At 45.9% G+C, this 27,747-nt stretch overlaps 1 protein-coding gene across 4 annotated transcripts in view; it reads left to right on the top strand.

Annotated features, from left to right (window-relative positions):
• Positions 1-27,747, top strand: part of LIPG (lipase G, endothelial type) — a 46,728-nt gene that overhangs the window by 6,304 nt on the left and 12,677 nt on the right. For 3 of the 4 annotated variants that reach the window (XM_059039806.2, XM_067015228.1, XM_067015226.1), the window contains exons 1-4: positions 16,147-16,562; positions 19,485-19,666; positions 21,324-21,503; positions 22,838-22,949. In XM_059039806.2, coding sequence (XP_058895789.1) covers positions 16,451-16,562; positions 19,485-19,666; positions 21,324-21,503; positions 22,838-22,949 — 586 coding nt within the window. In that variant the 5' untranslated portion in view covers positions 16,147-16,450. Of the gene's footprint in view, positions 1-16,146; positions 16,563-19,484; positions 19,667-21,323; positions 21,504-22,837; positions 22,950-27,747 lie in introns of those variants that run through there. The other variant, XM_067015225.1, reaches the window with a different exon arrangement.

Here is a 27,747-nt window from a genome sequence, read left to right as displayed (position 1 = left end):
ATTCAGCTGATGCATGATTAATTCTTTGCTTGTTCATACTCTCTCAGGCAGAAGTATACTTTGAGGAAAACAGGGAGTGTGTGTGTGTGTGTGTGTGTGTGTGTGCCCCAGGCAGAATGGGAGTGGACCCCCACTTTCTCTGCTTTCTTCCCCCTGTGCCAGCCTGCCTGGCTTGTTCACGCTCCCCTCGTCTCTGGGCCTTTGTGTCTGTTGATGCCCTCTCTTGCTTGACAGCCTTATCTATTTTTCTTATTTGGTCAACAGAGCACGAAGGAGGGTGGTGCTGGGTAATCTTGCTCCAGCCCTGATTCTAGCACTGATCTGCGGGGTAATATTGCTCAAAGCTCTTGGCCTCTTTGAACATTCTTTCCTGATATGTGGCAGGAAATAGTTATTTACTCAAACTGAACCCACCTTGACAGTGGGAAGGCCTGCTGGAACCACCTCCCCTGCTGGGCAGCTCTAGGGGTTAAATGACATCATGGAAGTTAGAACAGGATTATTTCTTGACTTGTGTCCATCATTGGTGCCCAGGCCAGAGCCTTCAGAGCCTTCTAGCCCACAGTGACTGATCTCATTTGTCATTTATTTAGCCCTATACTGCTTAGCTAATTTATGATCTATTTATGTGTGTGCTTTATCTACTCCTCTGGTACATAAGCTCTTTTTCTGCTCCTTTGAATCTTTTCAATGCCTAATGTGATGCCTTAATCATAACTGGTTTAGTCTTTGTGGATTGACTGCTTAATTGAAGCTGGGGTCCATGGAAGGAGACTTATTTTAAAGGGACCACCCAATGCAAGGACCTTAGGTTTGAGATCATTTTATGCCCCCTTTCATGGTGGAATGAAGACTGAATAACACAGTTGGAATGAATAATGCAGTGTGTCATGAGTTGGGAAAGGAGAAAAAAAGAGAATATCTATACATGTCATTTTCAATCATCTTGACTTGAATTGCCTGGTCTTATTTGGTCAAACAACAAAAGCTGGGGGAAAATGGTTAAACTTATTTCTTGGTTCTTCTGAGACAAAGTAACTGGCTGATTGACTGTCTTTTCCGCTCAGCAGAATTTGCTGGCCTCAGAGGCCAAAACCAGAAACTGAACTGAGGCAAATAGGATCACAATAGGGAGGAAACGGCAACCTGGCAACATCTTTATTTTTGCCTTGTTGGTGTAACCTTGCTCACAAAGAAGACATGGAAGCGAAAAGACTTGGCGAGTGGGGCAGGAAAAAGAAAAGAAAGCCACATCATGAGGAAGGCCCAGGAGGACACAAAGGAACCAATCAGCTAATGCTCAGGGAGTATCCAGAGTGTCCGTGGGAGGATCACAGCAAGGTTTGCCCCACATGCTGGTGGAGGAGGGGCTAGGCTGCCTTCCTCCTAGAGTGGGGTCAGTGGCCATCCCCCACCAAGTGATTCTCACACTGGCCCTTTCCCAAGCAGGCAACAAAGGTCCCCTCACCTCTGCCTTTCCAGGAGTCTGGGCTCAGAGATCCCCTCAGAACCTCAAGTCAGGGTCCTCCAGAGAAATAGAACCTACCATACAGTGGTCTCTCAGTATCCACATGGGATTTGTTCCAGGACCCCTGTGGATACCAAAATTGGAGGATGCTCATGTCCCTTATACAAAATGATGTGATATTTGCATACAACCTACACATATCCTCTTATATACTTTAAGTCATCTCTAGATTACTTATAATACCTAATACAAAGTATATGCTGTACACCTGAAACTAACACAACATTGTAGATCAATTATACTCCAATAATATTTTTTTAAAAACCCCAAGTAAATGCTATGTAAATAGTGGTAAATTAAATATAAATGTTATGTAAGTAGTTGCTGACACATGGCAAATTTCAGTTTTTGCTTTTTGGAACTCTTTTGGATTTTTCTTTTTCAAAAAAAAATTTTGTTTTAATCTTTTGGCCACGCCATTCAGCATGTGGGATCTCATTTCCCAACCAGGGATTGAACCCATGTCCCCTGCCTCAGAACCACAGAGTCTTAACCACTGGACTGCCAGGGAAGTCCCTCAAATATTTTTGATCTGTGGTTAGTTGAATCCACGGATGCGGAGCCTGTGGATATATATATATATATATGGAGATAGATAGATAGATAGATAGAGAGAGAGAGAGAGAGAGAGAGAGAGAGAGAGGTTTATTTTAAAGAATTGGCTCATGTGATTGTGAAAGCTGACAAGTCCAAATTCTGCTGCATGGGCCGAAAGGCTGGTGACCTAGGGAAAAGTTGCAGTTTGAGTCCAAAGGCAATCTGTTGGCAGAATTGACTCTTCTTCCAGGGACCTCAGTCTTTTATCCTCTTAGTGTCTTCACCTGTTTGGATGAGGCCCACCCACATTATGGAATGTCATCTGTTTTACTCAAAGTCTACTGATTTATTTATTTATTTTAAAAATATTTATTTATTTATTTGGCTGCACTGGGTCTTAGTTGTGGCATGTGGGATCTTCAGTTGTGGCACATAGTATCTAGTTCCCTGACCAGGAATCAAACCCGGGCCCCTGCTTTGGGAGCGCAGAGTCTTAGCCACTGGACGACTGGAGAAGTCCCAAAGTCTACTGATTTAAATGCTAATCTCATCTAAAAAATACCTTCACAGAAACATCTAGAATAACCAAGTCTCTGGGTACCTTGACCCAGCCAGATGACACATAAAATTAACCACTACTGCTGGGAAGGGAGGATGATTCCATGGCAGAGCTGATTTTGAAGGAAAGTGGCTGCTGCTTCTTCTTTTTATTTTTCTTTTAAAATTTATTTATGTATTTATATTTTCAAGCAGGGATACAGGCACATGGTAAACAATTTGAAAGGTCTAGAAAAGTATCTAGTAAAGAGTGAGTCTGCTTTCCACTCTTAACCTGTTTCTTGGGAACTCTTTCAGAGATACTATATAAGTATAGAAGCATATTCCCATAAAGAGTTACGTACTGTACACACCTCACAGGCTATACCTTGTTTGTTTTTCTTCATTTAACAAGAAAAGTAGGAGTTTTTCTATACCAGCCTGCATTGACCTACAGCATTTGTTTTAATGGCCAGATGGTATTCCATAGTGCATTGACCCGGTCTCCTAGAGATGCACTGTAGGTTGTCTCCATCTGCTGCTATTGCAAACCATGTGCAACAAGTATCGTCACACATCCTTACATTTGAAGTAGCCCTTTCCCTACTAACCCCCCGTGATTTCTCCAGTGCATCCTTCAGGTGAGCTCAGTAAAGGTTTTCTGACATAAACCCATCCCTCCAGGTCACTCCCTGCCTTCATCAACCTTTCTAAGTAAAACCACTGCCTCTCCTGCAGGCTCAAGCTCTCCTTCCAGTAAGAAGTTAATTTCCGTCTGGTTTCCTGAGACTCGGCTCAATTGGACAGTGTCTGCCTGTGTGTCTTTATCCCATCCCAAACGGGGTTCTTCAGATTCAGCCAGGCTTGCTCTCTGTTGAAGAAAGCCTGTATATTTTTCTAAGCTTATTTCAGAGGCAGCAGCATTCAGATTCAAATTTCTCCTGGCACTTGGCTGAAGTCAAAGTGACAGAGCAGAATAAATTGCAGCCAGACAGGCTGCACAATCCTCCTGCCTGACAGAGGGTTTTGTTGGCTGCAGATCCTGTCACCGGGCAGGCAGACGTCCTTATTGCTCCAAAGCGGTCCCGTGGGAGGCCCTCATAGACAGTGAAGACGGGGTTACCTCCAGGCTCTGGGAATAAGTTCCGGCTCCCAAGGGACTGGACAGTGTGAAGTCGGAGCTGGAAAAGGTCGCAGGAATCGTGAGCCCAACTCTTCTTTTAATGGATGAGGAATCAGAGCTGGCCCTCTGAAAAACCAGCTCTGGGCTGCATCCATCATCCCCGTGGTCCTAAATCTTCTGGGGTAAACAAACTCCTTGGAGAATCTGACGAAAGCTTGGGCCCTTCATCCCAGGAAAGTGGACATATGCATAGACACACAATATTTTGGATACAATATGTGTTGGTTGCGGTGGTAGGAGAGGAGGGTATTCCGGGCTAGGGTCAATTAAGACGATGCTTGAGAAACGTTTTATCTCAACGTGCTGTACGAAGGCCAAGCATTATTATCTTCTTCTCCAGGAGTGCTCAGACCAAAACGTCCCTCCATTAACCTGTCTTTAGCTGGACTAACTTTAAAATCATTGCATTTCTGGAAGGTGAGGGCTGAGTACAACCTCCTTTCCTGAGAGGAAACTGGTTTTCCCAACTCACTGATCTCAAGTGTGAACATGCTTAAATTTACCAGAGCTTCCGGAAAGCTTCATTTTCTTCAGACTGGGTGGCATGGGTCCAGTGTGAACTAGCCACACTGCAAGTTTTGACCTGGTCTGTTTCCAGCTGGCCCAGCCTGGATCCATTTGCTCCCCTGAGATTAGATCCAACAGAACTGGGACCGATGGACACAAGACAGGAAAGGGCTTATTTCACCTTGGTGAGAACTGTATCTCCCCACCAAACTTAAAATATATGTAATATTATCTCTTCCCACTTTACCAAAGTGAAACTTGTTCATTTTAGAAAATACAGACAAATAAATAAATAAAATAAAAATCACCAAGTAATTCCAATGCTTGGAGAGTTTAATCAGAGTGTTGATATTTTATTTTTTATTTTTTGGCCACGTGGCATAGCTTGTGGGATCTTAGTTCCCCGACCAGGGATGGAACCCAGGCCATAGCAGTGAAAGCACGGAGTCCTAACCACTGGACCACCAGGGAATTCCCCAAGAGTGTTAACATTTTATATTTTGGTGTGTGATCTCCCAAACCACCCCCCACCACGCACACACAGAGATAACCCACACACATTCTACACACCGTGATTGTACTATTATGCCTCCTGCTTTAGTTCTGATTATTTCTGTTCAAAATTATAAGACTCTTCCAACAACCAAAATGGTCCAATAATGGAATTGGCTGCCTCAAAAAAGAATGGGGCCCCAACTCTGGAAGTGTTTAAGCAGAGGTTTGACAAGGTGCTGTAAAAGAGATTTCTGCAGTAGGTGAGCAGCTGGTCTGGAAGCTTTTTAAGAATTCCATGCACTAGAGGCCTTGGCAAAATTCCCTCTGTGAGTTGCTGGAATCTTGGGCAGGTGGCCACTGGCTTCCCCGCTTCCTGGCTCACCCTCCCTGAGAGAGCCTGGCTCTCCCCGGAGGCCCTCTTAGGCCAGATGATGAGAAATCAGCATTCTTCACTGCTCTTCCTGCATTGTTACCAGTCTCTGGGTAACAGGCTTTCTTGCACTGGCTGTCATTAGCAAAAATTTTGCTTTCAAGCAGTGACCTAATTGGTTCTTTTCTTAATAAAAAAGAGAGGACATTCCATTTGTACTCTGTTGCTGTCCTACTGTGGGCCCTCTAGATTTTTCATTTAGCGCTCTACAGCTGGTTGTTTTGTCTGTGTGTGTGTGTGTGTGTGTGTGTGTGTGTGTGTGTGTACCCACCCATGCATGTGCACGTCATGTGGTGTGTTGTGAGGTTTTTGTTGCCCAAATCATCCTATTGCAATTATTTCCTCTTACTGAAATCTTCTGGAACTGCCTGGTGCTTCAGTAAGTAGGCACATGACTGGGTTTGCAAATTGTTGTGTATTAGGGATTTGGTTAGTCAAAGTATGTATCACAAAGGAATCTGACTTTTATTTTATCAACTTAATTTAATTTTAGATTCTTAAATTATGAAATATTTCAAGAATACAGAAAAGTACAGAAAAATAGAACTGACCTCCATATATCCCACTCACTTGAACAAACGTGTGATATTTTACCTACTTGCTTCAGAATTCTCTCCTTTTGTAGGAAATAAAATATTAAAGGCTGAGACTTTCATTCCTTCTTTCTCTCTCCCTTCAGGTTAAATCACTCACCTGAAATTGCATGTTTTTATATTTTTACTACGTATATGAATGTGGCCATTAACAATATGTTATATTGTTTTGTTTCTTTTTAAGATTTTTTAAATCATACTGTAGATAAAATTTGCAGCCTTTGTTTTTCACTTAAGATTGATCTGTGCTGATCAGTAAAGTTCTCATTGATTCATTTTCAATGTTATAGAGTATTTCATAGTATGGTACAACGTATTTACCCATTTTCCTACTGGACACTTGAGTTGTCCCTCCTTCCCCCTTGCTGTCACTGTTGTAAATAAGGCTGCAGTGAAATTCCATGGACTTGCTTCCTTCCTTGTGGGAATATTCCCAAGGTGCTGATCCTGGAGGTTGATCTCAAAAATAGGGTGTAGCACTTTATCTTATAGGTGAGAATAAAGGGTATTTTTAGTTGTTAGTTTAGTTTTAAAAATTGTGATAAAGTAGACATGGTGTAAAATTTATGATTTTAACCATTTTTCAGTGTGCAGTTCGGTGGCATTAAGTACGTTCACATTGTTGTACAATCATCACCACCTTCCGTCTCCAGAACTTTTTCATCTTCCCAAAAGCTCTTGGCTTTCTGGACCAAGTTCTTTCAACTAGTTACTGCTGAGACCTTGGTGGACCTCAGACCTCTGTAACTATCATGTACTGGGATAAATATTGCATGTCTTTTATTGGAATCACTCTTTCATCCCTAATACTTGGCTCCTCTCTAGAGTAGAAATTTAGTTTAGTTATATTTTTGTATTTAATTATTTATTCATTTCTTATGCATGCACATGGTGAAAAATCCAAGCCTGTATCGAAAAGCATAAAATGAAGAGTTAAAGTCTTCCTTTATGCCTTCCAATCAATCTAGACCATTGTTCTCCAAGAGGAGTGCCATCTCCTGGGGACATTTTGGAAAACTGGCAGTGTTTATGATTGTTTCAATGATTAGAGGATATTACTGGAATTTGGGAAGAGACCAAGAATACTTATAATTCTGCAATAACAACAAACATTTTTTTTAGTTGTATCCCACACAAACTTTTAATCCTGGTGGATGTTCATATAAGTGAATAATACTATTTTCAATGATCTAAGTCTAGACTATAGGTGTTTTTAATGGTTGTGTGGGTTGTATGCTGTCCAACCTAGCAGATGTTATTCACATCATAGAAATCATAGATTTCAATATTTGTTATGTCATTTTTCTGGCAGATGGCAATGAAGGGTCTTGTCCTAACAAAATTAGTATAGCATGATAGCTTTTTCCAAAAGTAAAGCATCTTAAGGAGGGAACTCCTTTTTGTAATTTGCATGAAAGTGGCATATTGAATTGTCTCTTTTTTTTGGGTAAAATTTTATAGAAAATTAATAAAACAAGTTCTTGCATGTAACAAATATTTTATAACACAGTTTAAATTGTCTTTTGAATTTGCTCAAACTCTTTTTTTACTGCAGACACGTTTGAAAAAAATTTGTGTAGTCAAGATTATTATGTCTTTCTTTTATCCTCTGTGTTTATATCCTGCTTAAAAAACCTTCGCTATGAGGCCACTCTCGCCTTCTGAGATGGCCCACACTCTGTGGAGTGTGTTTCTCTCTAAATAAATCCACTTCTTACCTATCACAATACCAACCAAAAAAACCCCTTCCCTATGATATTGGAAAAGTAGAGATTTTTGTATAGTAATTATGTAACCACCCTTGTTACTGGATTATCTTATTTCTAATTTTTTCAAGCATCTGTTGAAATAATTTTTTTCTCCACCTTTGATGTATATATGTGGCAAATTATAGATTTCCTTGTACTGAGCCATGTTTATATTTCTAGGTTGAATGTACCTCAGTTGGTTATGACATATTGTCCTTCTAATGCAATTTATTTATTTTAAATTTTGACTGCGTTGGGTCTTTATTGCTGTAAGTGGGCTTTCTCTAGTTGCGGCGAGCCGGGGCTACTCTTTGTTGCGGTGCGTGGGCTTCTCATTGCGGTGGCTTCTCTTGTTGAGGAGCACGGGTTCTAGGTGCGCGGGCTTCAGTAGTTGCAGCACGTGGGCTCAGTAGTTGTGGCTTGCGGGCTCTAGAGCACGGGCTCAGTAGTGGTGGCGCACGGGCTTAGTTGCTCCATGGTATGTGGGATCCTCCCGGATCAGGGCTCAAATCGGCGGCCCCGGCATTGGCAGGTGGATTCTTAACCACTGCGCCATCAGGGAAGTCCAGGGATTCAGTTTTGAACATGGTAGGTTTCAGATGCCTTTTAGGCATCAAAGGTGATAAAGAAGTTTGGATTTCAGGGAGGAGGTTCAGGCTAGAGGTGTATGCTGGAGAATCACGTATAGATGGCTTTGAAGGCATGAGAGTAGATGAGATTATCAAGGGAGTGATTTTAGATGAACAAAAAAGAAGAGTTCCATAGATGAACCCTGGGATGCTCCAACAATGAGAAGTCAGTCAGCAAAGGAAACTGGGGAGGACGGACCAGTGAGCGAGAACACCAGATGAGTTCAAGGAGGAGGCAGTGACTGTGATGGAGCGAGAGGAGGACTGAGGATACAACTGGCTGTGTGGGGTGACCTTGGTGGGCAGGGCTGTGGGGGAGGAGTTGGAGCTCGAGAGGACATGGGAGGAGAGGCCTTGGAATCAGGGAGCATAGAGAACTCTGTAAAGAAATTTCACTGTAAAGGGCAGCAGAGAAATAGGGTGAGTCTGGGGAGGGAAGTAGAGTCTCTGGCAATTTTTTTAAGGTGGAGAATTTGTAACTTGTGTTGGTATGTTGATGGAAATGATCCAATAGAGAGGGAGAAATTGTTGGAGTGATGTCCTTGTGTAAGAGGGGATGGAATTTGGTGTGTTAATGTGTGTGTGGGCACGGGGGGTATTTAGAAGCACAGACAGCTCATCTTTAGTAACTGGCAGGGAGGCTGAGGACATGGGTACAGATGCACACAGTTGGGGGTATGACAGTGGTGGCTTGTGGATGTTCTCTTCTGATTGATTTTATTTTTCCAGTAAAATGGCAAGTCATGTCATCAGCTCAGAATAAGGATGGGAGAGATGTTGGAGGTCTGAAGGGAGAGAAGAAGGTGTGAGAGTGTCATCTAGGAGAAGGAGTAGGAGGAATCTAGAGAAATATGGTTGATTGCTAGGCAGAATTAAAAGACCACTTGAGATAAGTAGTTACTAATTTAATTTAGCAAGCTTGTTTGTAGGTGTAGGTACAGAAATAGGTGAAAAATGGGATTTAATCAAGGGTTAGTTTGAGGGAATTTGCCTGGGGAACCATATCCATCTGGCATTTTGGAGGTCTGTGTGGATAGGACGGTTGGTCACTCTCAATCTTTTCTTGTGGTTATTGGTCTATTTATTTTTTTTATTTAAAAGTTTATTTATTTATTTATTTAGGCTGCACTAGGTCTTAGTTGCGGCATGTGGGATTTTTAGTTGCGGCATGTGGACTTCTTGGTTGCAGCATGAGGGATCTAGTTCCTCGACCAGGGATTGAACCTGAGCCCCCTGCATTGGGAGCATGGAGTCTTACCCACTGGACCACTGGGGAAGTCCCTACTGGTCTATTTAAATATTCTGAGGTCAGTTCTTTGTAACATATTTTGCTAGAGAATGGACCTTTTGGAATCAGGTTTAAATGTTTTTGTTCTTGTTGTTTTTCCCCACAGAGCTTTGGAAAGGCCCAGAGCATTTAAAAATGGACTTCGTTTGGTGATCCACCCCTCCAGTCTGTCACTGGAAACACTTTAAATGCTTCTCAATTTGGCAATGAGCCCCTTTGCCTCGGCTTTTCCTCTCTCTGTTCTGTGGTGTGGAAGTGATGGACAAGTGAAAGGGTCTGGCATGTGGAGCGGCGGGGTTTGCTCAGCTCTGCTTCCTCCAAGCAGGGCTGGCTGCCATCCTCCCTCTCGTCCTTTCCCTGGGAGGTGCTGGTCTCCAGGCTGCTCAGAATCCTCAAGTTCTTCGCTGATCCCATAGCAGTCATTTAGCTTTTGTGTGCAGGGCTAGTTGCAGAAGACATGCTTTAACATTGTGAGTTAAAATGGCATGTGAGCTGAAGCACTCTGGTTGTTTTTTTGGGAGGTATGAGTGTGACTTGACAACCTTTCCCTGGGTCTTATCCTCTGGGTCAATTGATCATGTAGCCCATTATCGTGCTATTTTTTCCGAAAGAAATGTGTCAGGCCTGACTCCTTTCTTAGGTAAATTCCTTTAAACTACCCCACGTCCTGGTTAAACTCAATATTTCACTTCTTCCATGCTTGTATAGATGCAGGAGAAAACCATACAATTATTCATGAACTGCATGTCTGAATTTGCATAAAAATCTCTTTATTAAGAATAAAGAATAACTCAGCTTCCTTTAGATGTCTTCTAAGTGGAAGAATTCAAGGAATTGGAGCTTGTGGCTTGCAGAGGAAGGGAAACATAAAACAAAACAAAACAAACCTACCCAGAGCTACCTTCAGCACATAGGCGAGCTGAGGTCGTATTGCAGATGGAGATTTAAAATGGGGCTCAGTTAACTCTCTCTCTGTAGTTACAACGCCTAATCCAGTGCTTCCCAAACTGTGTTCCTGGGGAATTCTGATCCTTCACTAAACCCTTTGTGGGGTGAGGGTTCTGTGGTTAACTTAATTTAGCAAAAGCTGAATACTTTGTCCCTTTCTTGGAGATTCATCACACACTTCATTTACGTAATCATTCAACAAATATTTGATGAGCCTTCTATGCACCAGGTTTTATGCTGGGCTCTGGGAGAAAGAATAATAAGCAAAACTAAATCCAGTTGCTGTTTTCATGGAGCTTATACACCAACAGGGTGAGAGACATTAATCAAATAACCAAACAAATGATGTCTAATTAAAGACCTAGGTAAGTTCTATAAAAGATAGCAGCATTCTTATAGGAAACCTAGGCCAGGGGTCAGGAAAAGTTTATCTGAAGAAGGGACACAAGCAGATATCTGAAATTTGATAAGAGTTAGCATTAACTAGGTCAAAAGCCAAATCTTGATGCTTTAGAACATTCACTAGAAATATAATATGAGCCACATATGTAATGAAAAATTCTCCTGCAATCATTAAAAATGTAAAAAGAAAAAGGTGAAATTAATTTTAGTAATATATTTCACCCAACTCAGTGTATCCATGATATTGTCATTTCTACATTTAATTAACATAAAAATTATGAATGCGTATTTAAAATATATTTTTTGGTTTTAAGTCTTTGCAATCTGGTATGCATTTTACACTTAGTTTAGACTTGCCACGTTTCAAGTGCTCCGGGGCCGTGGGTACTGGATTGGACAGCGCAGATAAAGGAGCTAAGACAAGGCCAGGGTGGCAGGAAGGCAGAGAGAGGAGAGGAGGGTGGTGGGAGACAGAGTGGTGCCTCTCGCCTGGGCCAGTCCATGGAGGGTGTTGTTGGCCGTTTGAAGGGTCTTAATCTCGAACCTGAAGCTACTGAAGGGTTAAAGTATAATAAAGGTCCTGAGAAGTCCTGCAGTGAAGAAGCCTGTTTTAGCTTGTTTAACTCAGTGTCCCCATATTTATTCCATGTAACACCTATTAACATCCCAGGCCCGCATGCGGAAATGCTTCTATAGTTTATTCCTTTCGGAGGAAATGTTGCTTCTGAGTGATATAAGCTTCAGGAGTTGGAGACCTCAGGTCTCCGAATTTATCAAGAGAAGAGTCTGGCTACTTTAACTCCTGCTTGTCACCCAGAGCTAACAGCCAAGTAAGCAGAGGAATGCTACCCCCGATGGAGGTTTGGCACTCCATTTCCAAACTTTGTGGTCAGTACATCTCTCAGGGGGATCCAAGTGCCAGCCAAGGGTTGGGACTTAAGGCCTTTCCATTCTTTAAAGTCTTTTTAAGTCCCATCTCCACCTAATTGTCTTTTCTATCAGTTTGATTCACTTATATCTTTCTCTTCTCTGACCTTGGAAAGTGGAGTTTGAGTACGCTGTGCATTTAATTATATTTTCCATTTCTTTTTGAGTTGCTTATAGCATTTAGCATAATGCTGGACCTATGACAGAGGTTTAATAAATATTTGAAGAGATCCAGTTTGTGCTAGTTTTTTCCTTCTTATTTTGAACCAGTGGTATGGTTTTTATTCTAGACTTTCCACTAAGTCTGGTCCTCTCAGTTCTCCATCATCTTCTCTGTCTTCAAACAGAGAGAGGAAGTCCTGGAATCAGAAACTTGGATTTGTGTTCCATCTTTGCTTTTTTACCGGCTGTGTGACCTTGAGCAAGTGAGTCAATCTGGTTGGGTCTTAGGCTCACGATTTGCAAAGTGAGAGGGTTGTACTAAGTGATCTCTCAGATTCGTTTTAGGTTTAACACTCTAAATCTATGTATGCTGTCTAATAGGGTAGCCACTAGCTCCATGTGGCTATTGACCACTTTATATGTGGCTTATCCAATTTGACATGTGCCGTAAGTATAAAAACACACCAGATTTCAAAACAAGAATATAAATAGTCTCAGTAATTTTTTGATTACATGTAGAAGTAATAATAGTTTGGATATATTTCACTAAACAAAAAATTATTAAAAAATTAGTTTCACATGTTTCTTTTTACCTTTTCATGTGGCTACTAGAAAAGGTAAAATCACATATTTGGTGCTTAGACTGAATTGTGTTTCAACAATCCCTTCCCTCACTGCCATCCATATGTTGAAGCGTTAACCCCGAAATGTGATGGTATTTGGAGATGAAGTCTTTGGAAGACCGTTAGGTTTGGATGAGGTCCTGAGGGTGGGACCCTAATGATGGGATTAGTGCCTTTATACGAAGAGACACCAGAGAGCTTGCTCTCCCTCTCCCCGCCATGTGAGGGCACAGTGAAGCTATCTACAAAACAGGAAGAGGGTTCTCATCAGAACCTGACCATGCTGGCATCCTAATCTCAGACATTTAGCCCTGAAAACTGTGAGAAAATAAATTCTTGTTGTTTGAGCCACCCAATCTATGAATTTTGTTATGGGAGCTATAGCTGACTCAGACATGTGGTTTGTATTATATTTCTATTGAACAGCACTGGTCCAGACATCTGTCTGGTAACTCCTACGTACCACACTTTCAACATCATGTCTGTGAGAGCACGGATGGCCTCCTGAACATTCCTTGGGGTGCTCAGTGTTTTACTCCAGTAGCCATTCAATAAGCATCGGGTGATTAAATCATCTTAGTTATAAGCAACACAGTCTTTGGCTCATTTATGCAGAAGAGGAACTCATTAAAAACATATTAGGTAGCAATCAGAATATCTGCAGGGCAAAAGAACCAGGCTTGGAAAGTATACTCAGGCAGACTGCATTGCCCAAGTCCCACTGCAGACTGGTCTGGGGGTGATGCCACTGCTGCCCCCCAAAACTAGAGCTGGCTGCTGCTGCCCGGCTGGCGGAGTGGAGTGGCTGTGTGCCTTCAGGCTGGCTTGCTTTCACCTCAGGGTTTGACTGGCTGAGTTTAAACCGGGAACTCTAGCTGCAAGGGAGGCTTCTGAAGTGGAAAGTGGGCTCCTCTCATGAGAGGGAGATTCATTCCTCTAACATAGGCAGGTGTCTTCAGATGACAAACTGCCTAAAAGAAGGACCAGAACCTTTGCTAGAGTAACCTGAGACCCTGAGATTTTGACTGCGACACAAACAGAAGTTTCTGCTGAAACTCCCCAGGCAGGGACTTCCTCCACACTGGAGGCTCCCCAAATCTCCTCATGGTTCTTCTGGAAAATATGTTTTGCATATTTTATACATATGTTATGCTTTGCATAACAGACAGTTGATGTTATACATTACTTTAATACTGCGATTATAATTTCGTGATGTCCTTTGGAAGTTCTCACATGATGTTTTAATATAAAGACACAGGAGGGCACTGTAACCAACCGGCAATAAAACGTAAAAAAGATGGATGTTGATCTTGTTGAATCTACGTTTTTTTCAGGTAGGATAACCAACTTCGTAGGAGTACCTAATCTCTCCTAGGGGATCTCACTTGTGACAGAGGTCCCCAAGACACACCCTCCACACTGTTCAGTTAAGGTTCTAGGGATTGTGATTCGAGTAACTCAGAACAGAGAGGGTTTTTTTGTTTGTTTGTTTGTTTGTTTTTTGTTTCTTGGTTGCATTGGGTCTTCATTGCTGCGCACCGGCTTTCTGCAGGGAGCAGGGACTACTCTTCCTTGAGGTGTGCGGGCTTCTCATTGTGGTGGCTTCTCTTGTCGTGCAGCATGGGCTCTAGGCCCGCGGGCTCAGTACTTGTGACTTGCAGGCTCTAGAGCGCAGGCTCGATAGCTGTAGCACGCAGGGCTTAGTTGCAACGGGGCATTGTGGGATCTTCCGGGACCAGGCTCCAACCCGTGGCCCCTGCATTGGCAGGCGGATTCTTAACCACTGTGCTGCCAGGGAAGTCCCCAGATAAGGAGATTTTTGACTCACCTACTGACTGGACCACTGAAGAGATGGCGACATGGACCCCAAAGGCTCATATTTAGAGGTCAACTGGCTAAAATCAAACAGAGCAGAAGAGAGAGATCTGGTTGTCAGACTTGCTTCAGACCGGCAGCCTGTTCCCGAGACTCAGTTTTCCCATCTGTAAAATGGAGACGATACCTGACTTATGTCTGTATAGTTTGCCAGTGGAGAAGGAGAGCGGTAAGAGGAGGGAAAAAATATATCTGGGGGTGCCATTTACCATCCCATAAAATACATCGAGTTTTACACTGAAAAAATAAAGCCGGCCTGCCTCTTGTTAATGAATTATAGCACACAGGAGGGACAAAGCGTGCTTTGCTGGCAGCTGGAGTAACAAAAGTAACGAGGATAGGTTGGAACAGGACCTGCTCCTCCAGACTGGTTTCCCCACACAGATCTTCCAGGAGGGGCCCCCGACACCAGGGAGGAAGGGGCGCGGGGCTGCTCGGGCCGTTTTCCTCCGCAGGCAGGAGCGGGACTGGTTCTGGCGACGGCGGGGTTACTCGCAGTCAAAGGTGTAGTCTGGGAGAGCCAGTTCTGGCTGGAAGGAGGCGGGATGGCGGTGCTCGGCCCCGCCGCGGCGCTTTGTATATCTCCCACCTCCTCGGCGTTCCCGAGGGCTGTTGAGGCGCAGCCGCTCCCTAGCTGTCCCGGCCGCTGCCGGCCTAGCGCCCCGCGCTCCCCGCCAAGGTCGGGACGCTCGCCGCGCTCGGTCCCGGGGTCCCCCGGGCTGAGATGGAGCCGGCATCCGTGGGAGGAGCAGGGACACGCTTAATAAAGGGAAGGAGAGGAGGAAAAAATGAGGAGGGAGAGGAAGAAGCTGCCTAATTCACCTCAATAAGTAGTTGCGCGCGCGCGTCAGCCGACTCTTGGCGCTGGTTATGCGCCCGAGATCCCCAAGCTTGGCTCACTGTTTCCTTTGGCGAGTGTCGCCTGGCATCCCTCTAGTCCTCCACCCGCAGGTGTGAGAGCGCCTACCACGCGGCAGGCGCCGCACTGAGCGCTGTAGGTTTTTAAATTTCCCCAACATCCCTAAGCGACAGGAACTGTTACCGCCCGCGTACTGGGGACGAAGGGAAGGCCTTGGAGAAGTTGGGTGGCTTGCCGCGAGTTTTGTAGCTAGTGGCTGAGCGAGGACTCCGAGAGGGGTCTGAGCGATCCTGATGCCCAGGCCACAGCCCGCAGCCCCTCCGCTCTGCCGGGTTATTGTCTGATCACGCCGTCTGCACCTGTCACGGGCTTCGCTAGGCAGGAGCGCAGGAGGAAAGGGCGAAAAGAAGGACCACAGGGTGACCAGGTGGCTTTCCTCCATCCGTACCCTTGGCCCGGGGCGAGGAGAGATCATTTCGGGCGCGGGCATGGCTTTGCGCCTTGGAGAGGACAACCTTCCTTCTCCAGCGATCGCAAGCGCGGCGGGAACAGGGCTTTGGGGCAATGACCCTCCTGGGGCTGCAGGGGCGAGCGGAGAATCTAGGGTCCGGGAGTGGACACTAGGAAAAAGTGGGGTGGCGAGAGCGCGGCTGCCCGCGAAGCTGACTGGGGAGGAGACAAGGCGGCGCGTGCGGAGTGTCCACGCGGTGGGTGTGCGGCGCTTTCATTCAAACTTTGGGGAGTCTTTGGTTCGGGCGTCAGCGAAGGTGTGACCAATCAGAGTCCGGGGACGGGAATAAATTATGCAAATCACCATCTGGCGATGGGTCAGATGACTCCAATAGTTTAAAAAACTACCTCGCCCGGGAGCTCGCGGTGTGACACTGGCGAGCCCTGGCTTTCCGGGCGAGCGGCACGGATGAGGGCAGATCTGGTTCTGGTTGGAGCATCTTCGCACTCCCCTCACCACCCCGTGGCTCAGTTTAGCCAAGTTTTCATTTTCCACCTTCTCCACCTGCAGCTGTCTAAGGCCACCACTCTTTGGTCGAGAGAAGCCTTCCCACTTCGGGTCTTACGGGCTCGGACTGCTGGAAACATCGTTTGAGAGGCGGCTCTTTTTTTTTTTTTTTTTTTTTTTTTTTTGGTGGTCTTTCTAAAAGTCCCGTTTGGGGGAAGGGGATGTGGCCGGGAAGGATGAGAAACTCCGGTCTTCTGCTGGGCCTCTGGAGCGCGTACTGTTGCTTTGCCGCGGGAGGTCCCGCAACCCTTGGTCCAGAGGGTCGGCTGCAAGGTAACGTGTCCTTGTTTTTATTAACAGCCCACAACTTCTTTTCTGTGCCAGCTCCCCTCTGTCTTGCACACCCTTCTTCCGCGATCCTGCGACATTCTCCTTCCTTACCCTCTGCGCTGTCCGTTTCCTCCCCCTAATCAGCCTTGGAGATCACTTGTTCCTCGGCGCTTCCGACGGGGACATCCCCAGCCAGGCATCCAAGAGGCCGCAGGCTGCCGGTGCGCTCGCCCGCGCTCGCTCTCGCCCCACCCCTTGTCGTTATACGGTTCTCTCGGTGCTGTCCAGTCAGCAGAGTTGGCTGCCAGCAGCTATTTAACCTTGTCCTCCTCTTTGAACCTAGGGTTTTCGAGGCAAGAAGGTTGTTAGAGATCTATCACCTGGTGCCCTTCCTTTTAATCTCGGTGTAGGTGTCTTGAAAGTGAAGGTATCAGGGTAGCTGGCTCTGGTTTGAGTAGTGCTTGCCGGGAGTATTAGGTGAGTAATTTGTGCAGAGAAGCTGCTGGGTCTATTCCCTAGGTTGCCGGCCTCCTCTTCCCCAAGTCTTTCCAGCCCTCGCTCTTCCTCTTGCTGCCTCTCCCTCCTCCTCCCAGCTGCCAGCTTTTCTTCTGAGTTCTGCGTGGCAGTCTTCTCTACTGGAGGAACCCGCCCCTGAGGAGCGAGGGTAGGGTCACCCAGCGGGAGTACCAAGTCAATTAGTTAAGCAGAGGAGAGCGGGGGAACCTCCGAACCACACACTATTATTTCATCTTCTACTCTTCTGCCGAGGTTGGGTCAAATGATGTTGGTTCACGTTGCTTTTGTGCATGCAGGAGGTTAATTGGAATGAATGGAAAAAACTTGTTTTATTTAACATGTTCCCAACTCTAGTGCAGTTGAACCAGGGTAAGGTGCATCTCTAGTTCCTCTCCTGTAAAATGGCTAACACTCCTTCCAACTTCTATGTTCTGCGATTCTGAGTATTTGCGGGCCATTTCATTCATTCAGAAAAGTATTTATTTGCCAGGCATGCTTTCTCGGAGTGAGCAGTGAACAAAATGGGTGTAAACCCCTACCCCCATGGATCTTACATTTCAGTGGTGGGAAAACAGCTAGTCAACTAATTATAATATATAATAGTGCTCAGTGTTATGGAAAAAAATAAAGCAGAGGAGGAAAGTACAGAGGGCTGGTGGGAGAAGGTGGTGCAGTGTTAGCCTGTGACCAGGCTTCCTTCCCTGAGGAGCTGACCCCTGAGCAAGGAACTGAAGGAGGTAAGAGAATGAACCTGAGGACATCCGGATGAAGGCCTATCATGAACTTCCAGAGGCTGAAGTGACTCAGGCTGGAAGTAGTAGAAATGAGCTACAGAACTGTGGCGTCAGAGAGAGCCAGCTGCTAAGTTGAAACTTTTATGCCAATTTGTGAGTTTATCCACAAGTCGGTGCCAGGAAGCCAGCAGACTCCCTTTCCTTTTTTCCTGGACTTCCCACCTGGTCTCTGTGAGTGGCTCTCTGGGTGGAAATTGCGAGATATTGAATGACTTATGTCCGTGGTTCAAATTTCTGTCAGTTGGGGCTTTTGTTCACTACTTTAATGACAAAGTTCTGCTCATGCATATTGAGTCGTATTTTCTGGAACCTTACCCTTTTTACATCTGGTGCATTGCTGTCCTCCCCCTTGTCCGCTTCACCACCGACCTGTCCGCCACTCTGGTCTCTCTTTCCATGATTCCACTTGTTTTTTAACTCTGGGATAAATGAAGCTCCTGGGATGGTCATTTGGTACCTTTGCACTTGATTTCTGGGTGACCGGATAGTTTGATTTTCTAATTTCCTAGCCTGTTACCAAGGGATGGTATCCTGGATGGTTGGAAGAATGTTAGATGAGGCTCATTTATGACTTTCTGAAATAGTGTGGTGATGACAGTACCTAGTGTTAAAAGGCCTTAGGGACCATCGGTGACATGGGCTGTGTTTTGCAGTAGGGCCATCTCCTAGATGGCACTGTGTGTGTGCAGTGGAGCTGAAAAGAGAGGTTTTGCTGCTCTTATGAGCTTCTCCCTGGCTTCAATAACTTATTTAATTTATTCAACAAACTAGAAGAATGTCTGGCACATGTCTGGTACTGCAAGGAGCACTGAGGATGCGTGAGGTCTTTGGAGCAAGTGTTGAAATCGAGATGAGAGCATTAGGGAAGCCCATTGCATAAGAGGTCCACAGCTCCTTGCCTCCCATTCCAAAATCCAACATCTTTGAAAACTGAAAAATTTGTTTGGTAACTTGCTTGACAGAAAGAACTGGCCTTACATGACCTGAACTCTTACTCATTTGGCAGCAAAAACTGACCTGAACCGACGAGAGGGTATTTAGAATCATTTTTTTTTTCCCCTCGAGTGTGAGTAGTTATGTATTTCCCTGCAGAAATATTATTGGTGTGTTTGCTGAATGGGAATGTCCCAGACCCTGCTGGGGGTGTTATATAATAATATATATAACAATATATTATATATATATATATATATATATATATATATATATATGTCATGATACCTTTCTAAAATCTGAGAATTTCTGAATTCTGAAACTCAACTGGTCCCAAGCATTTCAGGAAAAGAATTAAGGACCCATACTCTGAAACTAGTAACTTGAGGGAAGGAAAGAGAACTCGTTTGGATGGGGAAGAAGAAAGAAAAGCAAGAGAGACTTATTTCAGATTCACAGTAATTGATCCTAGTGACTAATTAATACTCAAATATTGGTGAGATGTCCCTTTTATAACATCTTTGCAACTCTTCTGGGAGGTGAGGAGGGAACATTCAGCAGATGTAAAAACTGCAACCCAGTGGGGTGAAGTAATTTGCTCAAGAGTGAATTAGAACTAGACCCTAGATCTCTCACCACCCAGGCCTGCTAGTTATACCCTTGCTCTGTTATTTCTCCCCAGATGAGCTCAACAAATCCAGGGCTGTACGGGCTGCTGCCAAACCCCCTGTGAGATTTAACCTCCGCACCTCTGAGGACCCAGAGCATGAAGGATGCTACCTCTCCTTTGGCCACAACCAGCCCTTAGAAGACTGTGGCTTCAACACGACAGCCAAAACCTTTTTCATCATTCATGGATGGACGGTGAGCCTCTGGGGGAGGGAGCTCTACAGCTTTCCGGGAGATTTGGTTTCCTTTGTTTTGGTCAATTAGAAAGAATACTGGTGCTTCCAGATTCCACTCTCTCCCCCTCCCCTCTTTTCTTGTGGGCTGCTTGTATTTCAGACAGCTGTGAAGAATGTAATGGGCACTTTGCTAAGGGGGCAATCTGGACTCCAACAGGGCGGTATTTAACACTGGCACACAGCGGGCTTTCAGAAAGTGGCTCTCCTGAGGGCAGCAGCCCAGCTCCACTGGCTCTTAAGGGGCCCTCTAATTACGCTTAATTACATTGGTCAACCACTGCGTTGCGGGGGCCATCCCTCCATAAGAGCTGAGCTGAACTGAAGCATCTTGACTGGCTCAGAGAGTCTGTGAGGAGGCATCTGGCCTGGCTGGCTGGCCCTGGTTGGCATGGTGCCCTCCTGTTTGCATAGAAATGGCTCCGTTTAAAGGCACTGGAGTCTTTATATGACCTAGCTGAGCAATTCACATTGAAAAGCCCATGACGAACTTCAACAAAAAAGGGCTTTAACACTCAGCCTCAGAAGCTTTTGACCAGCGAGGGATTTATTCATTCATCTAATGGCAGTCTGTAGGAAAATGGCACTATTAAGTGAGCAAGTTTCTGCCTGGGCTAATTGGGAGGGGACACTCCTCCTTTTAACGATGAGAAATTCATATCCGTTACATGCTTTCTGGGTCTTTAGGTCTATCACCAACTGTTGGGGTCAGGCCTGGTGGGGGTGGGTGGTATGTAGGCACCTATCTACCTAATATAATTGAAGAGATGATTAAGGGCCTGCCATCCATCCTCACCCCACAGCCCATGATTAGAATTATGCATTTGAACCTTTATAAGGCCCCCTGTCAAAATGCAAATACAAACTGCCTGCAACTTACAACTTGCATTCCAGAAAGTTCTTTTATAATCTGTTTGGAACTTGGAACACCAGTTTCCCATAGAAGCAAGATTGTAAATGGCATTAGGGTTCCCAGGCCAGGCACAGAAAATCTATTTATCTAATAATGTACTTGTGGATGGGTTTACAACTGGACCTAGTCACCATTTACACTTTGTTTCTGTGGGAAAGTGTGTTCTGAGTTCTGATTTGGGATTCCAGGGACAGATCTTCCCTACTCTGGGGTCAAGAAGGATGGCAGAGATGGCTTGTGGGAAGGGGTCATTTGTTAACTCTGCATTTGCCTAAGAGACAGAATCTCCCTGCATCTCTGAGAAAGAAACTAATTCTCCAGGGCAACCCTTCTCAGCTGCCTTTGAATGATGGACCAGGCCATTTACTTGCCTGTGACAGGGACTTGGGTTAACCTCAGGCCAGCATCGTCACCAACTTATATCTCATAGGGGGCCTATCGGTCAGTGGGGCAGCAGCAGAGGACACCAGCTCTGACATCTCTGATGGGAAAAACTGGAGATGTCAAGCGCAATGGAAGACAATCACCCAGGTAGCAATCCTGCCTGTGGCTGGCCCAGCTCACGTGCAAGTGTTTGGTGCCTGGGGAGCCAATGTGAAGGTTCCGGATGTGGCTGGGGAGAAGGTCATGGAACTGAATTCCGTATTCATTAGGATTTCTGAAACCCAGAAGAAGAAGTTTTTTTAAAGTCCTGTTTTCTCTGCAGATGAGTGGCATGTTTGAAAGCTGGCTGTACAAACTCGTGTCAGCCCTGCAGACAAGAGAGAAAGGAGCCAACGTCGTGGTGGTGGACTGGCTCCCGCTGGCTCACCAGCTTTACACAGACGCGGTCAATAATACAAGGGAAGTGGGACACAGCGTTGCCAGGATGCTCAACTGGCTGCAGGTAACGGGACCAAAGGGAGTCATCTCCCTTTACGAGCAGGACCTTGAACCTGAACCCTTTAAAGAAATATAGGTCAGGGGCTTCCCTGGGGCGCAGTGGTTAAGAATCTGCCTGCCAATTCAGGGGACACAGGTTTGAGCCCTGGTCCGGGAAGATCCCACATGCCATGGAGTAATTAAGCCCGTGGGCCACAACTACTGAGCCTGCGCTCTAGAGCCTGTGAGACACAACTACTGAAACCCACGCACCTAGAGCCCGTGCTCCACAACAAGAGAAGCCACCGCGAGGAGAAGCCCGCACGCTGCAACGAAGAGTAGACCCCTCTCGCCGCAACTAGAGAAAGCCTGCACGCGACAACAAAGACCCAACGAAGCCAAAAATAAATAAAAATAAAATAAATAAATTTATTTAAAAAATTCTAAGACTGTAAAAAAAAAAAATACAGGTCAGACAGGTCAGTTACAGTGAACTTCAGGAGTCTGAGAATATCTTTGAGATTCCAATTTTTACCGAATTAAGTAATGCTTGAAATATTTGGAAGCTGGGACTTTTAGAAAGCTTTCTAATTATTGACACATTTCTGGATTTTTCCTTTTACTTTACTTGTGGGAAGAAAATTTGCCTTTTGGTTCATTAATTGCTGATGCCCTCAGAAGCCAGGACCAGCTTGTAATCTTAAATACCTACTGAAGTCTGCTCTGGCCTCCGAAGTGTGGCTGGGCTGAGGGTACGGAGGGCTGGTTCAAACCAACGTAGCTTAGTGCCTTGCATTAAATGTGGAAAACAGATCTTGAGGTGTTAAATTACTTTTTATAGGTTAACGATTTACCTGAGATCAGTGGACTTAATGGGAGACAGGGCTACACTGGCTAATTGACCCTATAATCTGGGCAATTCCAGCCTGAGCTTCCTTTTAGAAGCCCATGGAATCTGAATAATTTTGGCAGAATTCTGGACAGGAGTCTTGAACAGTCCTCAGTCCTCTACCTGGGTTGTTTTGTCGAGCTTAATTCCTGAGCCGTGGGTTCAAATCGCCACCTCCTCACTCCCACTGCTGAGTGCCCTGTCAGGGTCTGATGCCTCAACTCTGGGGTCCCAGGCAGGTTTGGGATGAGGAGGTCGGCAGTTCGTGGGCCTAAGAGGTTGGGCAGGGAGCATCCTGCTGCAGGCTGTGGCTGGCACTTAGTCTCCAGTGAGCCCGGTGGCTTTGAGCGCCACACGGCCCCCTCCCCCACCTCCCGCGTCTCCCCAACGTGATTGACTTGTTGAATTGTTGGTGGCCTGGGGGCTCAGGACCACAGTCTTCACTCACACACCTCTGTGACTTCCTGCAGGGGAAGGAGGATTTTTCTCTCCGGGATGTTCACTTGATCGGCTACAGCCTTGGAGCTCACGTGGCCGGGTACGCTGGCAACTTCGTGAAAGGCACGGTGGGCAGAATCACGGGTAAGCGCTGCTCCCTTCACTCATGGCTGATCCTGGAGATCCCTCAACTGCTCTGCCCACCAGGCTTTCCTGAACCAGTGTGCTCCCTAAGAGGCAGCAGGAGAGAGCCGTAGAGGGTTAGCCTTGGAGGAAACCTGGAGAACATCTAATCCAGGGCTTTTCAAACGTCCAAAAAGTCTCAGAGCCCTTTTTCACATTGAACTTGTGCAGGTCCCCAATGTATGAAACAGATAGAAGGTGCGTTCTGGTCAAAGCTGGGTATTTGCAAGTAGTGTTAACCTTGTTACTTGAGCCTCCCCCTTTTCTGGAGGAATTTCCGGGTCCCAGAGCACCAGGGAGCACAGTTTGAAAACCAGGTCTAGTGCAACAGGTGAGGAAACACCCAGGGGCAAACAGCTAAGACTCAAGGGCAGAACTGGGGTGGCGCCCAGGCCTGCAAGCTTCTGGTTCTCACTTCTAGTCTCTGCACATGATAATGCCAGCACCTCAAGGGAAAGGAATGAGAGATGGGTTATGGTTTGAATTCTGCCTCTGGTTTCTATTTCATCCACTAACGGCCTCTTTCCCATGTTTAGTTGGCATATTTATTAGTGATAATTACCTGTTTAGAATGAGTGGTTAAATGTTGTCATTAAAGAGAACTTTCTGTCTGATATTGGTACCCAGGTAGTCGAGAGAAATTTGAATTTTCCATCTTAGTGAGCTTTTTTTTTTTTTTTAAGTGAAAGTGAGTTTATTTGGAGAGATAAACATTCCATAGGCAGAATTGGTGAACTTTTAAAAAAATTTTATTGAAGTGTAGTTGATTTACAATGTTTTGTTAATTTCTGCTATACAGCAAAGTGATTCAGTTATACATATATATATTCTTTTCATATTCTTTTCCATTGTGGTTTATCACGGGATATTGAATACAGTTCACTGTGCTATACAGTAGGACCTAGTTTTTTATCCATCCTATGTATAATAGTTTGCAATTGCTAATCCCAAATTCCCAATCCTTCCCTCCCCCGCTTCCCCTTGGCAAATAATTGGTGACCTTTTGATATGAGAGTTTGATTTAAATCATTGAATGATTGTGAAAAGTGGAAAGGATTCTCTTCCCCATTTGGGCGCCCTCCCAAAAAACATACTCTCCTCTAGGAGGAAATTAATGGCAAATTTTTTTTTAAGATTATATATATATTTTTAAATTAATTAATCAATTAAGTTTTGGCTGCCTTGGGTCTTCGTTGCCGCGCACGGGCTTTCTCTAGTTGCGGCGAGCTGGGGCTACTCTTCCTTGTGATGCACGGGCTTCTCATTGCAGTGGCTTCTCTTGTTGCGGAGCACGGGCTCTAGGTGCGCGGGCTTCAGTAGTTGCAGCATGTGAGCTCAGTAGTTGTGGCTCACGGGCTCTAGAGCACAGGCTCGGTAGTCGTGGTGCATGGGCTTGGCTGCTCTGTGGCACGTGGAATCTCCCCAGACCAGGGCTCAAACCTGTGTCCCCTGCATTGGCAAGTGGATTCTTGTTTGTTTGTGTTTTTTTGCTGTATGCGGGCCCCCCACCGCTGTGGCCTCTTCCGTTGTGGAGCACAGGCTCCGGACGCACAGGCTCAGCGACCATGGATCACGGGCCCAGCCGCTCCACGGCATGTGGGATCCTCCCGGACCAGGGCATGAACCCGTGTCTCTTGCATCGGCAGGCGGACTCTCAACCACTGCGCCACCAGGGAAGCCCATGGCAGGTGGATTCTTAACCACTGTGCCACCAGGGAAGTCCCTAATGGCAAATTTGTTGCCCTGAATTTTTATCCTCCTGCTAGCATTCTTTTATTTGCTTTCCCTCTCAGCTTCTCCCTCACCTCCAACATACTAAGGGCCTAACTGGCCACCCAGAAGGAAAGAGTTAATCATTTCCTTCCTGGCAATGTTTTCGTTTGAAAACAGGGTTCAGGTAGAAGGGAGTCCTTAGCTAGAGAATGATTTAGTAAAGGTAGAGTTTCTGGTTTCAGCAATAAGCCAGCGGGGCAGATTTAAAATTATATACATTTGTGAGGTTTAGTAGCCCTCCCTAAATCACTGTCCCTGGGCTTAAGTGTAATGAGCACACACACACACTCCTTTAGATCCAACTGTTTGCTTCAGTATAGCTTGAGAGCTTTACTTTTGGTTATCAAGATGCGGGGCCTGAACTGTCTAACGGGAAATGTGGCCACACATGACTGCTCATTAACCCATTGCTGGAGCAAAGCCGTTGGGCCTCAAGCCCCTCAGGGTTCTATTGGCTGAGCACGTCCTCCTAGCCCCCAACAAGAGGCAAGATGTTGCAGAGCTGGGCCAGCTGTGCTCAAACTGCAGCACACACAAGGCCCCTGCCAGAGCACCAGGGCCAGTGTCCTTGGCAACAAAGACAAGCTGCAGATCCTCCCTCTCCCTCTTTCTAAATCTGAAATGAGATGGGGCTAGTAGGAGAGTTCCAGTTCTTTCCCCCTGCCTGTCTGGGTGGGAGCTGCTGAGATGGGGGCTTTGCCAGCAGAATGCTAATCAGTGCTCTGTGCTGTCTGCATAGAGCATTGGGGCCGGCATGTCCTGAGCACAGCCCCTTCTTCTGCGGCCCCTCTCTGTGGAGCAGGGGACCGGGGTGAACATAACAGGAAGGAATGGCCTCTGTCCAGTTGCCAGGCAGCACCTCAGAGGGTATCTGGCTGACCTGATGCATGCTGCTGTGCATGTCTGATGGGAGACACCTGTGCCCTCTCCTCTCCCCTCAGACTTCCCATGGGTCTGGGAACCAGGTGGTCCTGACTGGTAAGAGAACCAGAGACTGCAGCTTGTGTGGGGCAGAGGCCAGTGATGCCGCTGTACAGAGGCCAGCAGGGGTCCTTAGCCTGGACCTGCAGGAGGTACCTGAACCCCAGTCTTGCTTGGACCAGAGAGCTGTGGACTGAGGTTTGCTAAAGTTTTATCCTCTTAGGCTTCTGAGGGAATTCCGTGACATATTAGGGAAGAGGTCATATATTTCTAATTGAACTTGTGCTTTGTTAGTTATAAATAAATAAGCAAGCAGATCTGTTCATTCATTCAAGAAATATGAACTAAGTGTCCACCCTGCAGGCTGTGGGCTAATTGCTACCTAATGTCAAGTACTCAATGTGTGACAGGTATTTTATGCCATATGTAAGCCACATAGCATCCAGGCAAAAGGGTCCTTGGGCTTCATTTTACAGATGGGGAAAACGGGACGCAGTATGTACTTTAATGATACCTCACAGCCTGAGTAGCGGATCTGGGATTCAAACCCAGGCCATCAGACTCCAGAGCCTGCACCTCACCACTGCACAGTGCTGCCGCTCTCCTGCTGGGAGAGATGCAGCAGCTGTTACAGCGCAGCAGCCTCTGCCCTGCCAGGCCAGAAGGTGGAGGTTTTCCTGTGTGTATGCATGTGCACAAGAGTGTGTGTGTGCGTGTGCGTGCATGTGTATACTCCATTTTCTGGACAGAACACTTTGGGGGGAGTCTGACTGAACGGAGGGACAGGTGGTTCTCCATCATCTCTTTTTTTTTTTTTGGAGGGGACGCGTTCACCCTCGCATTCCTAGTTAAGAAGTAAATTGTGAAACTTTTCCCCAGAGTCGGTGGGCCCTCTAGCTACGTGTCAGGCGGGGTCAGTCTGGCTAGGTGAAAGCTCAGCCTGCCTGCCAGCCGGCCTTTCCAGAAGCCCCGTCAGCCGCCTGCATTCCTGCAGCCCAGCTTGGTTTCCATGGCACTGACAGTCTGGTGGAGACTTTTGTTCACCGATACAAGAGCCCCTCTCTTATTGGCTGCAAAGCAGAATGTTCCTCTTCTTTCTTTCTTTCTTTTTTTTCTCCAGAGGACATGGTGAGAGGCAGGGAGAGGCCACCTGTGTCAGTACTGCGTCCGTTCAGTCCCTAAAAAGAGTCATCGAGGGCTATTCTGGGAGGCCACTGTTTTTGTGCCATCTTTCTTTTGGGTGCTGGGCTAGAGATGAGCCTCCCAGGCAGCCTGGGCTCCCTTTCCGCCTGTGTCATTCATACATTTTTCTCAACTTCAGAGTGTTAATCATTACCAGGTCTCATGAGTAGTGAGTTCCACAAGTTTACTGTCCACTCTGGACAACAGTTCTACCTTATGTTTATCCTAAAATGCTGCCCCCCGCAAACCTCACGATGTGCTCCCTTGTTCCACTGCACTGGGGTCTGGGAAACACTGTTCTATTACTCATCTCCTGCTTTCACAGCTCTGTTCTTGGTCATACCTCCTTCCTACCTTGGTGTTTCTAGATCCAGGTTTCTCAACCTCAGCAACTATTCATATTTGGGGCCAGATAATGCTTGTGTGGGAGCTGACCTGTGCATTGCAGGATGTTTATCAACATCCCTGGCCTCTACTCCCTAGATGCTAGCAGCTTCTTTTCTCCCTCTTCCCCAACTGTGACTACCAAAAATGCCTCCAGACGTTGCCAAGTGTCCCCTTGGGAGCAAAATCCCTCCTAGTTGAGAACCACTGTTTTAGACTAAACAAACCCCCTTCCTCTGCTGCACATAATCTTTTCTTACCTTTCTCCAGGTCCTCTCTCTGTGTCTGTAGGGCGCTAGGTTGGGATGAACCCAGCTCCCATAATTACTTAAGCTTGGTAATAGTAGCTAGTATTACCTTGACAAGCCCTTACTTCTTAATATTGCACAAGAACTGTATGATTCAAGACATTCAGATTTCATTTTCGAAATGCTACTGAAGCATGGAGAAGTTTCTCCAAAATCTGGTCCACAGACCACTTATTTTTAGGATCAGCTGG

Source organism: Kogia breviceps, chromosome 15, assembly GCF_026419965.1.
Source record: "Kogia breviceps isolate mKogBre1 chromosome 15, mKogBre1 haplotype 1, whole genome shotgun sequence".
NCBI lineage: Eukaryota > Metazoa > Chordata > Mammalia > Artiodactyla > Physeteridae > Kogia > Kogia breviceps.
Note: the sequence above shows the minus strand (reverse complement) of the source record. Positions and strands in the feature narration are given on the sequence as shown.